Raw genomic sequence first — 18,021 nt, forward strand, 5'->3', positions numbered from 1 at the left:
TACACTGGGAGTAGATGATCTCCTACACTGGCATTAGGTGAACTCCTACACTGGCACTAGGAGAGCTCTTGCGTTGGCAGTCAGTGCTGGCAGTTGGTGACCCCTATGCTAGCAACAGATGATTTACACTAGCAGTTGATCTCCTACACTAGCAGTAGCTGAGCTCATACGCTATCAGTTGGTGAACTCCTACTTGGGTAGTTGATATAAGCATTCTGGAGGAAAATAAAGCTGGATGGATGTAGAGTAAGCCAGGGCAGTGCAGGATGTGGTCAGCCATTCCTGGGGCTTCCAGAACAACCATAAGTATTGCCTACCAAGTTTTTAAATGCCCAGAACCTCTTCCCCTAGATGACTCAGCCAGCAGACCAGCGGGGAGACAGGAAAGAAGCTGTGAAGATAAAAATCATTCTGGGTTGATCAGTGCTTAAAAAGCAATTACTGAGGATGGCATGACGGAGACCTCAGAAGGAGGAGGGAGTGGCTACTACAATACTTAAGGCATTAGTAAGTGTGTTCAAAAGAATGTTTGAAAAATAAAAGCAGCAGTCCTGGGGCTATGTCCGTGGTCAGTCTCTGTCAGTCTCTTGCTTCCCCATCTCCTGGGCATGTAATGTATCCACAAGATTGGGTTAAAAGACAAAGGGTCCTTTTTCACTTGTTTCCTCCACATTAACTCATCTAATAGCAAGTCTGTGTGGTAACATCCCATTTCACACCTGAGACAACAGGAGAGGAGGGCTAAGTCTCCTGGAACAGAACTGGGATTTTAAATAACTTTACTGACTAATTTTCATACCCCCAACCTCACTGGTTTGTAAATGTACAATTCAGTGATTTTCATTAACTTCCTGGTCGAGCAATGTGCACTGTGCACCCCGTCACTCTTGGTGCACGTTGGAGTCATTCCCAGAGTGGAGCCTGGCCGGCGACCTGCAGGGCGAGACTTCGCGCCCTGCACCCCTGTCTTCAGCCGTGCATGCCCTACTGCAGCAGTGACCCCAGTATCGAAAGTCCTGAGAGCTACATCCCAGCTGGTGGTTCTGAGGGTACATGAAAAGATATACAGCATTGCTAATCATCAGAGAAATGCAAATCAAAACCACAATGAGGAATCCTCTCACACCTGTTAGAATAACTATCATAGAAAGACAAGAGGTAACAAGTGCTAGTGAGGGTGTGAAGAAAAGCGAACCCATGTGTACTGTTGGTGGGGTTATAAATTAGTGCAGCTAGTATGGAAACCAGTATAGAGGTTCTTCAAAATATTAAAAATAGAACTGCCATGTCATCCAGAAATTCCACTTCTGAGAATATATCCTAAGGAAATGAAATGAAAACACTATGTTGGAGAGAGATTTGTATCCCCATGTTCATAACAGCCTTATTTACAATAGCCAAGACATGGAGACCACATAAGTGTCTGTCGATGGATGAATGGATAAAGAAGTGGTGTTTGTATTTACAAAGGTCTGTCCCTGTCTTCATCCACATTCTGCCTGAGTGGTGATGGATGCTGTAGATCTCAGTTGCTGCTGAATTCAAGGAAGTGTACCACAACCCTTGCCTCTCCACTGGCTGCAATTGTTTCTTTTTATCAACAGGACCCACTTGGGGGATCCCATGCCAGTTGCAAGTAACTGGGTTCCCAGGGGTGAAAGGGAGGAGGTGCAAACCTGGAGAAGTGTCTGGGTGCTTAAGTGGGACCCTTCATCCTGGCACCTGACCTGCCGGGGAGTGCCCAGCTGGGCTTGCTTCTTTTGGCCTCTGCCTACCCACCCAACCCCCCTCCCTGACTCCTTCCATGGGGGGAGGTCTGCCATTCTCCCCTTTTGACTCAAATCCCTACACTACCAGGAGGGGGAGAATGCCAAGCTATCCACCTGGGGCCAGGAATGGCCCCTGCCATGGTCATCTCAAGCACCTGACCAGCATCTGCCCAAGTCAAATTCCAGCCTGATGGTTGCTTTCTGTAAAGCCTCCTGCAAGTTACAACAGGTCTGGACATGAGTTTGCTCGTCTACAACATGACTGTTGTTATTGACTGAATTGTGACCCCTCAAATTCATATGTCGGAGTTCCAACCCCCAGGACCTCAGAGTGTGACTCTATTTGGAGACAGGGTCTTTAAAGAGGTGATTAAGTTTAAGTAAGGTCATTGGGGTGAGCCTTGATCTTATACGACTGATGTCTTTATAAGAAGAGGAGATTAGGACACAAAAATGTTGACCATATGAAGACATAGAGAGAAGATGGTCATCTACAGGCCAAGGAGAGAGGCCTCAGGAAGAGCCAGCCCTGCCTACACCTTGACCTTAGACTTCTAGTTTCCAGGACTGTGAGAGAATAAATGTCTGTTGTTTAAACTGCCCAGTCTGTGGTATTTGTTATGCAGCCTGAGCTGACTGACACAGCAGTCATGATAGTTCTTATCTGAGAGCAGAGTAGGTGGGTTGAGCATGTGAGTATGATGTACAAAACTGGCAATGGCGGTCTTGTGTTTGCCATTACCATCCCTCCACTATTAATTGTTTCAAACATTTATCAGAGGCCTGATGACCAGCACCTTGCCTGCTCTGACTGCCTCATGCTCACAGCTGACCCAGAAGATGTGAGTCTTCATTTTCATGCACGCTTTATGCATGGAGAAACTGAGGCATAAGGAGACTGCCTGAGTTGCCCAAGCTCAAGAGCAAGAAGCTGGAGAATTCCAGGTCTGATTTGAAGCTTTCTCTATTCCCCACTTCCAGTGAGCTGGCTCCTCCACCGAGCCTCAGTACACATACTCACCTCCTTTCATATGTTATGTGGGCTTTCACTACTGTTGTCACCATTTTATTGAGGTGTGACTGACTACAGTAAACTGCACATATGAAATGCACTTTCTGACAACATACATATATACCTGTGAAACTGTCACCACAATTAAGATACTGAAGGTATTTACCATTCTCAAGTTTCTTCTTGCCCCTTCATCATCCCTCCCTTTAGACCCCCTACGATGTGTGTGTTTTCCAACACCACCAAGCAATTAACTCAATTCCTACACTATCTACTTGGAAGTAGCATCAGACCTTTTATATAGCTGGGTGGACAAAACTCATTTAAAGTTCTGCCTCCAATTTTCAATGTGTTGAAGGGGTTTCTCCACAGCACCAAGCAATGTTCTGACACCTGTTGAGTGTCCTACAATTCAACTCAATTCTGACACCATTTTCCTGAAGATAGCATCAGATTCCACAAGATAAGGGCTCAGTCCTTTAAGACTGCTCCCCTCTCCTGCTTCAGATGGCAATCACAAGTCCAGGTTGTCACCTGTGCTTCTGAACAACCAAAAATAAATCAGAGGTTCCCATGACCCCCTCCCTGAGCTTCAGACACTAGTTGAAAGTCCAGATCATTACCTGTATTTCTGACAAACTGGATGTAAATCAGAAGTTCCCATGACCCACCCCCACCCCCCCTTGGGTTTGATTGATTTCCTAGAGCAGCTTACAGATCTCAGGAAACCTGTACACACTCACTAGATTACCAATTTATTACAAAGGATGTTAAAGGGTATGAATTGACAACCAGAAGAAGAGATACATAGGGTGAATTCCCAAACAAAGAAGCTTCTGTCTAAACTGGTCCTTTGGGGGTTTTATGGAGGTTTCAGGTTTCATGACATAGGCGTGATTGATTAAATTATTGTCACCTGGTAATTGATTTAACCTCTAGCCCCTCTCCCCTCCCTGGAAATCAGGAGATGGGATTGAAAGTCCCAACCCTTTATTCTAGGTTGGTTTCCCAGTCAACAAGCCCCCATCTTTAGGAGATTTCCAAAAGTCACTTCATTAACATACACCCAGTTGTGGTGGAAAGGGACTTGTTAGGAATAACAAGACATCCACTTTACCTTTGTGGCTCTGAAGCATTTTCAGGAACTGAAATGCTCTTCAGGAGGAGAGACCAAATATTAATAACAAAACATGTTCCCATTGTTTTCATTGCTTAGGAAATTCCAAGGGTTTTGGGAGCTGTGGGCCAGGAACTGTGGACAAAGACCAAGTATATATGAGAAATGTATTTTGGTGATCTGAATGACCAAATATATATTTCTTATAAATTCTGTGCCATTATATTCATGTTTTCAAGATGAAATGCTAATTTTCTCTGTGACTGGAGGTGGAGTTTATAATTTGCATTCAGATAACAGCTGAAGTTAGCCCTGTCTCCTCCCTGGATGTGGGGAGATGGGGCCTGAAGGGGATCAGGACATCACAAAATATGCCTCTTTGGCATAAGAATTATTTCAAGATGAAGGCATTTGAGGTTTCAAAATCCCTTATCTGTCTAAAGCAGAGCCTCCTCCCAAAATTCAAGTGTCATAAATGCCCTCCAGAGTAGCCCTAATCTTCTCCCGTGTTTGCTCCCATATCCATGATGTACCTGTTAATCAACTTCTGTTTGTTTGTCCCTTGTTAATCTGTCTCTGGTTGAATTTACAGGGCCCCAGGTGGAGGAGAGCCTAAGATAGGTGGAGGAAGACTTTTTCCCCTCCCTACAGGCATTATCTTCCTCGCTACATTTCAAGGAAATGGCTCCTGAAGCAAACATGCCTGGGTTGTGGGACTGGCCAGAAAATTAGTTAGCCTTTCACCTTATAATACAAATCCATGCCAAGCCTAAAAATGCTCTTTCCATAAGTATCAAAATAAAAGTGGCACGGTGAATTCTCAACTTCACTTTTTCTTTCCTGCTGATACACAGAAGATGGTGCAAGATGGTGCGTTTTCAAGGCAAGCAGTCTGAAACAATGAATCAGGATCTCATTCCTCTGTTAAACCACATAATAACTGCAGACGTATGGAGAGCTCGCTGCTCATCCCTTGGACGTGCATGGTCTCCTCTACCCCACCTGGGAGATGGAGATGACCTTTTTTTTTTTTTTTTAAATTTTATTTATTTATTTATTTATTTTTGGCTGTGTTGGGTCTTCGTTTCTGCGCGAGGGCTTTCTCTAGCTGCGGCAAGCGGGGGCCACTCTTCATCGCGGTGCGCGGGCCTCTCACTATCGCGGCCTCTCTTGTTGCGGAAACACAGGCTCCAGACGTGCAGGCTCAGTAGTTGTGGCTCACGGACCCAGTTGCTCCGCGGCATGTGGGATCTTCCCAGACCGGGGCTCGAACCCGTGTCCCCTGCATTGCCAGGCGGATTCTCAACCACTGCACCACCAGGGAAGCCCTGGAGATGACCTTTGTAGGGGAACAGAATTTTCCACCCCAAAATGTCTCTCCGGCATGTGGATTATTTTGAGTTGAAACCAATCTAGGCCCAGGAGACTCAGGAAGAAACATTGACCTTCCCCCAACTGCCTGAAGAATTTTGGTAGGGGGCCTATTACGGGGAGGGAACTATTACCATAGATAACTATAGCATGAACTGGGTGTGGTTGACAGGGAGGAACCTAGCAAAGTCAGCTTTTTAAATTACTCTCTGGGTCCCATGGTCTCTTCAGGGGCACAGCAAACATTTATTTACCAAACATTTGCTTTTCCATCTCCATGTGAATTATCTTCCTCCCATTTGAAGTCCCAAACCACCACCACCAACATCCTCTTTTGTCTTTAGCCGAAGATGGTATTTAAGGTGAGGGTTTCAGCTATTTTGGTGAGTTACTCAGTTTTCCTGGGTCTCTCCCATGTATACATGTTATTAAACTTTTGTTTGATTTTCTCCTGTTAATCTGTCTCTTGTCAATTTAATTCTTAGGCCAGTGAGAAAAACCTAGACAGGTAGAGGAAAAATTCTTCCTGACAATGCACATTTTTAGCCATCCTAAATCTTTATTGAATGGGTCATGGAATAAAGTGTCATAAATAGATACTGTAATAGTTGAATTGTGTCCCCCAAAAATGTCTGTGGATGAAAAAGTTAATCAGTAGTCGATCTAAGAAAGAAACAGAAAATTTTATTTGCACCAACCTGAGGATTATAGCCTGGGAGACAATCTTTTGGAAAGCTCTGAGGACTGTTCTGCCAAGTACAGGTCAAAGCACAGTTATATAGTTTCTGAGGCAAAAGATTATACCTCAAATGACGTATTGACATATTGATGGTTTGACCCCCGCAGGATTGAGAAAGGAATGTTATCCCCTAGGGAGTTACCTTGCTGGTGCCAGGAGAAAATTGCTCTTTCCAACCAATCAGGCATTCCTGTATCTTCTAAGGAGTCTGGTTAATGTATAATGCAGATGCACAATGTATGCTAAAGGGGAGGGGATAGTGACCCACACAGCAGAGAGAATTTTATGTTTCAATTTTTCTTGTCCTGCCTTAAAAATAATTTGTTTCATCACATGTAACTCTTACCTTAATAAAAGAGGCATTTCCATGGCATTTCCTGGCCACTCCACTCACTGACTACTTTATGCTCCCAATTCTGAACTCCAAAGTGCTGGATACGGAGAGCACTTTTATAAAACTGACCTCGTCTTTGCATGAGGAACTTGACTCTGCAAAACATTTATAGATTTCTATAGGGTCCTTGTATTCCCTGTTCATCTTATTCAGAGAGGGCACTGCCATGCAGGAAGGTGTGCTTGTCCTTCAGCCCTTGTGTCCCAACTCCATGCCCCCTGTGGCGGGCTGAACAGGTGCTCCCAAGAGATGTGTTTAAGTCCTAACCCCTGCACCTGTGAGTGGGAGCTTCTCTGCAAATAGTGTTTTGCAGATGTAATTAAGGATCTTGAGAGGACATCATCCTGGGTTAGGGTGGGCTCTGAATCCAGTATCCTTGTAAGAGAAAGGAGAGGCAGATTTGAGACATGGGAACACAAGGAGTTGACCACATGATGACAGAGGAAGAGATTGGTGTGATGTGGCTGCAAGCCCAGGAGGGCCTGGAGCACCAGGAGCTAAGAGAGAGGCATGGAATGGATTCTCCCTCAGAGGCTCCAAAAGAAACCGACACTGCTGCCATCTTGATTTATAATGTCTGATCTCCAGAACTGTGAGAGAATACATTCCTGTAGTTTTAAGTCCTCCAGTGGGTGGTACTTTGTTAGGTCAGCCCCAGGGCACTACTACAAGACCCCCAGTGCTCCACTCTGGGGTGGGGACCCTGACTCTACAAAGCTCTTGTCTACTGCTTCCCATTAGATCAGGCAAGGGGAAGCACACAGACTGGGGGACAGTCCCAATTCTGTCCTCTCAGGACCACCTGTCCTCACAGTTCTGGACACCAGTTTGCATATTCTCAGCACTCTGTGGAACCAGCCACACAGGCCTCTGAGCAGTGTCCTCTAAAGCTCCCATGCTCTTCCTCCCATCTCCCCTCTGACCCCTGACACAGGGGTGGAAGTGGCTTCTGGCAGCATGAGCGCTGCCATATCTCCGTGTTCTCGCCTTCTCTTCTGAGCTCTTCAATTCCAGTGTAGTCTCTCTTGAAACTGCTGGTGTGGTCTCTGCCCCAACAGGACCCTGACTGACGCAAAGGGCAAGACTGGGAGCCCTGGAATCTTTGGCCCACCTGGCCCTGTGCTAGCCTGTCATGGTGAGGGAGGAAGAGAGGTAGGTCAGATGTCTGGGTGGTTGTGAGAAGGTGGAGGAGCAAGAGGAGGAAGGCTGGCATTTACTGAACAACTACTACATGTCTGGCACTGAGCTCAATGTTTTCTATATGTCCCCAAGCACATTTCACAAAATCACCCAATGGTGTATAATAATATGATGTATCAGTCAGCTCAGGCTTTATAACAAATACCACAGACTGGGAGGCTTAAACAAGAAAATTTTATTTTCTTAGTTCTGGAAGCTGGAAGTGAGATAAAGGTGTCAGCAGGGTCGGTTCCTTGTGATGCCTCTCTGCTTGGTGTGTAGATGGCCATCTTCTCCCTGTGTCCTCACATGGCCATCCCTCTGTGTGTGTCTGTGTCCCAATCTCCTCTTCTTTTAAGGACTTCGGTCACATTGGATTAGTGCCCACCCTGGGGACTTCATTTTACCTTAATAACCACTTTAAGGTCTCTCTCTCTAAATACAGTCACATTCTGAGGTTCTGGAGGTTAGGGCTCCAACATATGAATTTTGGCAGGGGACAAAATTCAGCTCATAACATATTGTCATCATTTTGCAGAGGAGAAAAAGGAAGATAAGAAGGATAATATACAAAGTTGCATCCTTGTGCATGGCCCAGCTGGGATTTAGGAGATGGGATGTGTTTCCCACAGAGCTGGGCTGGGCTGGGGAGAATGGGGGCCCCCTCAGAGGAGACTTCCTGTCCTCATGCTGTCCTTGATCCCAGGGAGAGTCCAAGTCCTGTTGGGACCAGTGTCCTGATCAGATGGTTAGGGGGCTGGGGTCCTGTGTCCAGACCAGTAGAAGCAGCCACAGTGGGGCTGAGAAAGAGTCCAGAGGACATGCAGATGAGGAATGTGCCAGCCACTCTGTGGAAGGAGATCTTGCCCAACTCACAGTCCAGGAGATCGCCCACCTGACACAGGAGCTCTGAAGGGTAGAGGTGAACATTCAGGAAGATGAGGGCCCAGGACACCTTCTTATACAACTCTGAGGCCCAGAGTCCATGTTGGGGGAACTTGGGGACTATTCCCTTCCATCCTAAGCTCTTCAGACACATGCCCACGTTCCAGGCTTTCTTGCACTCCACCTGGACCTCCCGGTACTATCTCCTGGAAGGGAACTGCTCCCAGTCCAGCATACAAGGGTCTTGGTCAAATCTGCTGGGGTTATTGGGCAGTTCCTGCTCAAAGAGCAGCTCTGTGGTACTCTTTCCATCCTCAGACAGGGTGAGTTTGTGGTGTCAGGGTCCAGGAATGAAAGAGAAGAGGGTCAGGTTTAGTGGTTTGAACCCCTGACCCACACTTCCACACGGAGGGGACCTGGGGTTCTCTGGGGTAGGTGGAGCCACAGTCACTCTGGGAATATTTTTTGCTGTCTCTGTTTTCTTCCAGGGACCCCATGCAAACAGCACATCCCAGAGCAGGCAAGGCAACTCCAGGTGGGAGCTTGGGTCTTATTCCTAGGAATGAGGAGACACGGCATGTGCATTGCATGGTCTGCTCATTGCCCAGTGTTCCAGTTCCCAGTGTGTGTGTGTGTGTGTGTGTGAGAGAGAGAGAGGGAGTGACAGTAAGAGACAGTAATAGAGAGACAGAGAGAGACACAGAGATAGACAAAGATACAGATTCAGAGAGCTACAGAGAGAAAGAGAGGGAGAGAGCGACAGTGAGAGAGACAGAGACATAGGAAGACACTGGAGGACCTGAGAGGACACAAGTGTACCTGGGAGGTCACGGGATGACTTGGGCAGACACAGGAAGATATGGGAGGACACCAGATGGTACCGCATGTGCACTGATGCAGGTACTGTTGGACAGCTGTGGCATCAAACATTAAGGAATCCTGTTGGGGAAACCCAGAGAGAGATCTTAACAGCCCCCAGTGCTGAGACAAATATTTTCCCAAACAGACCACTCCTCTCCCATCTGGAGCTCTGCCCCACTGTCCCTCTTGATGCTCTTGTTACCGAACTCAGGTTCAGCTGCTCATGGCTCAAGAATCCAATACTGAGAGACAAGTGTTGGGTAAAAGGAAATATATCTTTATTGAGGAAGCTGACAATCTGAGGGAGAAGGTGGTCTCATGTCCCAAAAAAATGAACTCTCCACTGTCAATCAGGGAGCAAGAATTTTGAAGGGGGACATTTCAGGGGTATACATGCAAAGGGGGTGGAGAACAGCACAGTCAGCTCAAACAATCATCTTGAATTTGGTCATGTGGTGGTCTGGTCAGTGTCACCTTGATTGTTTTAAGTATAGTTAATCTTTAACTCCAGGGTCGGTTTGTTCCCATTTCCTGAGGCCAGTTCTTGGAACTGTGCAAGATGGAGAGGATTATATGGTGGCTATGGTCTGGTCATCATGGAGTTAACTTCTACCTGGTGGAGGTTTCAGTATTTGCAAAACAATTCCAAGGATATGGCTCAGAATATTATTTATAACCCTTGAGGGGGAACTAAGTGTCCTTGACTTTGTTTAATGGCTAAACTATGATTATTTTGTCTTGTTTGCCTATTTTCTTTTGTTTCTGCATTTTCTCACTTCTCTGATTAAATTTATTCTTTGGAACTCAGGGAAGGCCTAGGAAGCTAAAGGTTTTCTACAAACAAGAGACAGGCAGGGGACTCAGGGTGGTGGGGGGGTGGGAATCTGTCCCGTAAAGACCCCATATGGTCCTGCTCAGTTACACTCTCAGGCACCCAGTAGGTAAACTGGGTGGAAGGTCTGTCTATACCTGGGCTCCCTAAGAGAGGCGGGGAGGGCATTTGGGGACCAGCTGAGTGCCCAGCTGTTCTGGAAGCCGTGTTTTCATCCTGGCACCAGCACTAGAGCCACAGCCCTGTCTGTCCATTCTAAAGCCCCTATGCTGTTGTTTGCTTGGGTCTCCACTGGGATTTCTTAGTAATTCATGTTTCCTGAACTCCCATCCCATCGGCTTGATAGAATCCATGTTCTACTATCAAAACCCCAGATTTCTCCCCAAACATCTCCTTTCCTCCTTCTTAAAGTGATACCCTGTTCCTGTTAGATTTCTAGCAAAGTCTATTTGTCTGTTTTCCCTCAAAATTCTCAATTCTGCTTCGCACATTCTCCCTGGTCTCCTCCACCCAAACCCCTTCCCCGTAGAGTCCAGGCTATGGGGATGGAGCTCACCCACCTTGCATCTCCATTATGATCAAACAACGACTCCCTGGCTGGCCAATTAGCCTAGCTCAACTATTCCAAATCTTCTCATCATTAAAAAAATTCACATTAAAAAATAGTTCCAGACTTACAAAGAAGTTGCAAAATAGCATAAAGAATATGCATAGGACAACATCTTTCATAACCACAGTAAAAGGATCAAACCAGAAAATTAACATTCATACAAAACTATTCAATAACCACATCACAATCCCAGATCCTACTCAAATTTTGCCAACTCTTCCCCTTTCGGCCTTTTCTGATTAGTTTGCTATTGTTATTATTTCTAAATTGCTAAAAAGCATTCCGCTGTTCTTCTTATGGGCAACACTGGATGGACAATGGACTGTGCTTAGTTTTAGCAATTATGAACAAGGCTGCTAAGAACATTCTTGTCCGGGTCTTTCTGTGGGCATATGTTCTCTATTGTATGCCTAGGAATTAAAGTCATGGGTCCGGGGTAACTGAACTTTTAAATTTATGATTAACTGCCACACCGTCCCCAAAGTGTTGCCATTTTGTATCCTCATCAAGCATCTTTGACAACGTCAATATCCCTGAGGACGAATCCTTTGATCCCCTGGTTACCAGTTCCTGACATCGATGTCACCAGCTCTAATGCATCTTACATCCGTCCGTTCATCCCTCCACCATTTTTACTTTTCTTCTCTTCTTGGTTGGTGCAGGTTCTTTGCTCATGGATCGTTATAACCCTTCTCTAGCAACCATTCTCAGTGATGTCCTTTAGGACAAAATCAAAAGCTGCAGGAGCCTCTGGGGATCTAACAGAGGAGGATGTGCAATCCCGCTAGACTCCTATCTCACACTATTCACACTATTCTTATTCCTCTCTGCACAGCTCAGACCTGTGTCTCAACCCACCCACAGCTGTAGACAATTTCCTCTGCAAATTGTTCTCTTTGCTCATTTCCTTCTTCCCTGCAGCCTTCATCTCTCATCACAGTGGATCATTCCTTTTAGGCAACAAATGTGCCCTATTACCTTTTGCCTTGAATTCAAACCAAACCAAACCAAAACAAAAACTTTCCTTGATTTCCCACTCTCCAATTTTTAGCTCAGCCTAATAGGAATAATGTTAAAAATTTCTACACAGTTGTCTCTATGGTCAGCATCTCCCTTCATTTACCACACTTGCCAATTTTTTCAAGGTCATTTCTCTGTCCTCATGTCACTCTACTTCTCAGCTGGCCATTCCCTCAACGCATTTTATCTCTTGATTTTCGTGGAGAAGTATTTTCTGGTCCCTCACACAACTCTGTTCGGTTTTTTGTTTGTTTGTTTGTTTGTTTTGTTTTGTTTTGTTTTTTGTTTTTCTTTTTGTTTTTTTCTTCTCTGATGGGAGTCATCCTGCTCATCCAGACTTTAAAATATTGGGGTTCTCCAAGACTAGATCTGGATCTTCTTTGTCCTGTATATTTCCTTTTTTTTCTTCTTTCCTAAATCTTATTTCTTTTTAAAAGAAATTTGTAGGCATTCTTTAAAGAAGAATGCTTTTAGGCTTAAAAGATAAATTGAGTAGATGGCATGGTGGCTTCCCAAATGTTATTCACTTTCATTATTTTAAACACCAGATATATGCAGTGAACTCCAATTCCTATCTTCAGTCCAAATTTCTGCTGGGAACTCTAGACTAGTACACCTCATGATTTATTTTGACGTCTCCAATTGGATGTCTGAAAATATTTCCATCTTAAGATGTCCAAGACAGTTTTCACTTTTTTGGCCTAAATCTGTCTTGTTTCTCCCCAAGCCTCTCTCTTTTCAGTAGATTGAGATGCTGTGACCCAGTTACTTACACAGCTGAGGATCAGCTTGATCCCTCCCTTTTCTTACGCCTTCTCAACTCTGCTTCTTTTAGCTCCAGGACCCATCTTATGTCTGTTCTCACGCGCTTCATCCATCAATGTATCTCCCCTGCTTAAAACCCCCCAGTCATCTTGCACTGCACCTCACACAAATCTGGACTCCCTACAATGGTCTTCCAGGCTCTGCATGATAGGGAGCCACTCACCTTCCCGGCTCTGCTGGCGTCTCACCCACACTCCCAGCTCTCACTCATCACAGCCCTCCCCTCTCCCCACGGTGGGGCAGGGTCCGCTCCTACTTCCCACATGGCTGCAGTCTCCCCATCACCCAGCCCCCTGTTTAGATGGCACCATCCTCCAGCAGGGTCTGCTGATCCTATGTGGCCAACTTCATTGTTGTATCCACTTCAATTCTATAATATTTATCCCCGTTTATTCTAGTTTTAGCTCAAAAACTTCACTGGATTATCACTTGCATGCCCACCTACATTCTACACCCTAGGAAGATGGGAGGAAACCATTTTCCTCACTAATAAATACCTGGTTGCTGGCACATGAGGTACTCAGTCACTATTTTAAATGAATGAATGAATGAATGAACAAATGAATGAGTTCTCTCTGTCTTTTCCTTCTTTGACAGGTGGCTGTATTTGGATGAGGTCTCCCCATTTTCCACAAGTCCTCTCACTTGCTCCATCTCTTGCCCTTTCCTGGCCCTGGGGGTTCCCTTTCCACAGGCAGACTCCCCCCTCTCCACCCCACGCCTCCCACCTAACGAGATAGTTCCTGAGGTGGAAAGTCACTGTTTTCCCCACTGTCCATGGCAACAGTGTTCCCCTGGTGCCCTGTCTCAGAAAAGCTGAGTGTCTGGCATCTCTCACAGGCAGGACTCTCACTTCCATAAGCTCTCCCAGGGCCTCAGAAAATGAAAGAGAAGGAGCTAAGGGCTCTTGGGGCAGCTAAAACTTGACTTTTACAAGAATGTGGTTGCCACTCACCAGTATTTAACGTAGCATTTCTGCACCTGGGAATAGAAAGGAACGCACACACACATGAATATTCAACATGCACTCACATGGGCACACACATATGCATACACATATACACACATATACACGCAAACATAAATGTGCGCACACAACACAGGTACAAATACATGCACGTGCACACAGGCAAACATGCACGCACACACATACACATAAATGCCCACACTTATGCTCATGCGCACATGCATCCAGACATGCATACACATGCATGTATACACGCTACACACAAGAACACACATGCACACAATTAGGCACATACATGCACACACACAGAGGAAAGAGCATCAGGATGCAGGCTGAAGCCAGAAACAATCTGGATTTGCCTCGTGGTAGCCTTTGTTCACCCCCTCTCAACATGCTCTTGAGTAACTCTGAACTTCCCACACTTATTTCCATCATAAACAAGTGTTTGTGAGAGAGAAGCCAGGATCCATATGTCATTGAAGAAAGGCCCTTTCTGCCCTTTCCTATTTTCCCGAGACAAGCACCCCTGCCCTTTCACCCTTCCTCCATTAAATCAGGTTAGTGCTTCTGGCTCCCTTTGCTTTTGGTGAGTGGGTCAGGGATAGGACTTGAGATGGCTTGGAGGGCAGAGGCTCAAAGGCTCCAAGAATGGTCCTCGCCATAGATAAGGTTGTCCTCTCTATAGCTTGCAATAAAACAAAAAGATGTGAAACTGTGGGGTTCAGCTTATCAAGTGGGGCCAAAGCTCATGTTAGGGGAAGCTAAGTCAAAACAGGACTTACCAAGCTCTTCTTAACATCTCTCTGTAAAAGAAGAACAAATACACGTTTTTTAGTGCCCAATAAAACAATAACAGAGGTCGTCTTATTCCTAGGGAAAACTGTAAGAGCGTAGCTTGTTGACCCAAGACTTCCCTTCAAACTTCTAAGTCATAATGCAGGCTTTACAACCAGCCAAGGGATGGTCTCTACTCTGCTCCCAAAATAGGGGCCTGACATCTACAGGCAAGTCCCCAGCTCCTGAAATGACATAAGAGGCAGAGAATGGAGTGAACGGTTGAGTGGAACAATCAATATTGATGATAATCCTAACAATAAGCACAAACTCCCTCCATGTGCCAGACACACTGCTGCGTTTGATCACTCCATCAGGCTTTCAGAATGGTTTCATCACCCCCAACTGATGGACAGTCATGTTCAAGCTCAGATACGTCTGTTTCCCTGAGGGAGACCCACCAACCTTCCCAAAATCACCTGGTGAAGAATAACCTGGAATCCCTCAGAGACAGAGGGTTTTCACTGTACATAGAGTAATTGGGCAATCCCAGAGCTGGGGCTGCCACAGGTCATTCCATTTCTACTGTAATTGAGGACACCCAAAGGAAAGCCTTAACACAGGGCTTCATGTGAGTGTCCCTGGTTTGCACACCCTGGGGGTCCCTGCGCACTGTGGAATGGAGGGTCCCCATTCTTCCTGGCTCACCATCCCTGCACCTCTGCCCCACATGCCCCCTCTCCTTCCAGCCACTCTCTATACGTTTCCCCTTGTCGATGCCGTAAGATACAGATGATTCCAGCTGTTGCAAGCCCCACTGCAACCAGGATCAGAGGCACAGCTATTTTTTACACCATGGTCTGGAACTCTGCGTGGGGAGCTGAAGGGGTTTCCAGGGAGTCAAGAATATCAGGGTGAAAGAGCTTCTTTGTTCTCAGGATATAGATGCTACAGGGTTCATGGGTCTAGGGCCATGATGTTTACAAACTACTCTGAAATGCTTATGAGAAACATATGTGTGCATTTATATAGATAGAGCTAGACAGATGCACAGAAGAGAGATAGAAGACAGAGAGAAAGGTAAAAAAAAGTGGCAGAATGTTAAACATTTGGTGAATCTGAGTGAAGAGTGCACAGAATTCTGTGTATTATTCTTTCAAATTTCTGTAAGTTTGAAATTACTTAGAAATAAAAAAATTATGCACACAAACTTGAAAGTCATTGAGATGTCTTTCAGTGGGTGATTGGATAAATAAACTGTGCTACATCCAGACCATAGAATATTATTCAGCATTAAAAAGAAATGGGCTTTCAAGCTGTGAAAAGATATGGAAAAACCATAAATGCATATTACTAAGTGAAAGAAGCCATTCAAAAGGCTACATACTGTATGATTCCAACTGTATGACATTCTGGAAAAGGCAAAACTACGTAGACAAAAAATGATCCCTGGTTGCCAGGAGTTGGTCGGTGGGGATAATAGGTGGACACAGAGGGTTTTCAGGACAGTGAAACTCTTCTGTGTGATACTGTGATGGTGGATCCACGTATTATACATTTGTTCCAGCCCATAGAAGACACAACACCAAGAGTGAACCCTAATGTAAACGATGGACTCTGGGTGATGATGATGTGTCAATATAGGTTCATCAGTTACAACAAATGTACCATTCTGATGGGGGATGTTGATAATGGGGGAGGCTGTGTATGTATGGGGGCAGGGGGTATATGGGGAACTCTTTGTATCTTCCCTCTCAATTTTGCTGTGAACCTAAAACTTCTCTAAAGATAAAGGCTATTAAAAAACACTTGAAAGTTTATATGTAATGAATGTTTCTCTTTCCTCTAGAGGCAGAGCTCACCTGGGGTCACACTTTGCACCCCATCTTTGTTCTGCTTCAGTATTCAGCACCCAAAACTGTGTGTCTCCCTTGACCCCACCCCTCCCACCTCCATCAGGCCGTGGACAGAGCTCTGCTACCCTAGCCACTCTTGCTATAAGCCTCTAGGCTCCCTCCTAATGTCCTGGCATCCGGGGCCATAAGGGCCTGCACTCAGAACTTTAAAGGCCAGAACTGAACACTCACCTGGCAGGTCGATCTTGTCCACCTTCTTCTCCAGGAGGAGAGGGTTAAAGATGGGGCAGGAGAGGCCCTTCACAGCCCCATACTGGAGAGTCACGTTGGACACCACAGTCCAGAGGCCAGTCGTTGGTGAGGCTGAGAGATTGATCACAGAAGGTAGAGTATGTCCCCTGAAGTCTCTCCACTCCACCTGTGGCTCTGCGTACCAGGCTGCCGAGGTGCACTCTGCCCAGTCACCTTCATCCTGGTCAACTTGCACTCTAATTATGGGCTCCATGCCCAGCCCTTCGGGAAAAGACATCGGCTCCAATCTGCAGTTGCCGCTGCTTCCATTAGAAAAATTAAAATATTGAGAATTTCCAATAGGTGTTCGGAGTTTTTCACAGACTACCTACCCTGTGTAATATTTATTGATATATTCCAAAAATGTTGGAATATATTCCCAGAAAAAAAAAAACCCAAAATTTTCAGGAAGATATTGAAAAATTAGCACCTCTTTATCTTTTGGTCTGTCCCTCTCTCTGACCCTCTCTGTGTCTCATTGTTTCTGTCTCTTTCTTTCAATCTCTCTCTCTGTCTCTTTTTCCCTCTTTCTGTTTTTGCCTCTAACTTTCTGTCTGTTTCTGCCTCTATCTTTCTGTCTGTTTCTCTGTCTCTGTCTCTCTGTCTGTTTCTCGATATCTCTATGTATCTCTGTCTCTCTCTGTGTCTGGCTCTCTATCTCTCTCCCATCCTCCCTCTGTCCCCACTTTTCCAGGTCAATAGGGTAAGGAAGGGAAGGAAAATTAGGAAACAAAAGCACAAAAACAGAATCACGTTTCCCGAGAAACTGCCCTTGTGCAAAGCACCTGAAAAGTGGGTTTGCTTTAAAGCACATGTTGTGGAAAGTTCTCAGGCTTAGGAACTTTGGGTTACAAGAGGGATGAGCTGGAGCCTGGACTAAATTTGGGGATGAAGCTCCCAGGGAGACCAGAGGCCCCACCAGCTGAACTTACCTGCCACCCTCAGCCAGAGCATAGCCTCCTCAGACATGGTGCTGTTGAACTGGCAGTGGAATGTCCCATTATCAAAAGTCGTGACATTATGTATTATCACAGCTGCTTGGCTCTGGGCCATATGGTCCCTCACAAAGGTTGTCCTTCCCCGATACAGCTCCAAGTGCTCTTGCTGCACGTCCTCCCCTTTCCTATGCACATGCACAGCTTCAGTGGGCTGGTCCGTGTACCACCGCAGCTCCATGTCCTCAGCACTGATGTCGGGAGACAGGTAGCATGGTAGCTCCGCATCTTCCCCCACCATGACCTGAACAGGCTTGCCAGGCCCAAAGACCTTGAAATCAGCTTTCCCTTGTAGGGACAGATCCAATAGAACTGGTTAGGCCAAGTGCAAGGAGACCAATGGCTCTCCCACCCGCACCCCTGCTCCTCTTAGAGGAATCTTTGGATCCTGAGCTGCTGTGGGAAGGCGTCAGCTCTGCTCCCCTCTGGAGTTCCTCTCCTTACACTGGGCATTTTTTTTTAATATAAATTTATTTATTTATTTTTGGCTGTGTTGGGTCTTCGTTTCTGTGCGAGGGCTTTCT

At 45.8% G+C, this 18,021-nt stretch overlaps 1 protein-coding gene across 1 annotated transcript; it reads right to left on the reverse strand.

Annotated features, from left to right (window-relative positions):
* Positions 1–15,203: 15,203 nt before the first annotated feature.
* Positions 15,204–17,738, reverse strand: LOC137759006 (butyrophilin-like protein 10). The gene is made up of 3 exons (XM_068534936.1): positions 17,435–17,738; positions 16,443–16,724; positions 15,204–15,235 (listed from the first exon to the last, which is right to left on the reverse strand). The coding sequence occupies exons 1-3, from the start codon at positions 17,736–17,738 to the stop codon at positions 15,204–15,206; spliced, it is 618 nt and encodes a 205-aa protein (XP_068391037.1).
* Positions 17,739–18,021: the final 283 nt, after the last annotated feature.

This window comes from Eschrichtius robustus, chromosome 2 (assembly GCF_028021215.1).
Source record: "Eschrichtius robustus isolate mEscRob2 chromosome 2, mEscRob2.pri, whole genome shotgun sequence".
NCBI lineage: Eukaryota > Metazoa > Chordata > Mammalia > Artiodactyla > Eschrichtiidae > Eschrichtius > Eschrichtius robustus.

Excerpts from the sequence above, each read along its gene's own strand:
- LOC137759006 (XM_068534936.1), bottom strand. The coding sequence starts at position 17,738 with ATGGTGGGGGAAGATGCGGAGCTACCATGCTACCTGTCTCCCGACATC. Across the intron at positions 16,725-17,434 it reads GCTCTGGCTGAGGGTGGCAG|GGCTGGGCATGGAGCCCATA; the intron begins GTAAGTTCAGCT and ends CTTTTCCCGAAG. Across the intron at positions 15,236-16,442 it reads GGACAAGATCGACCTGCCAG|CTCCCCACGCAGAGTTCCAG; the intron begins GTGAGTGTTCAG and ends AAACCCCTTCAG.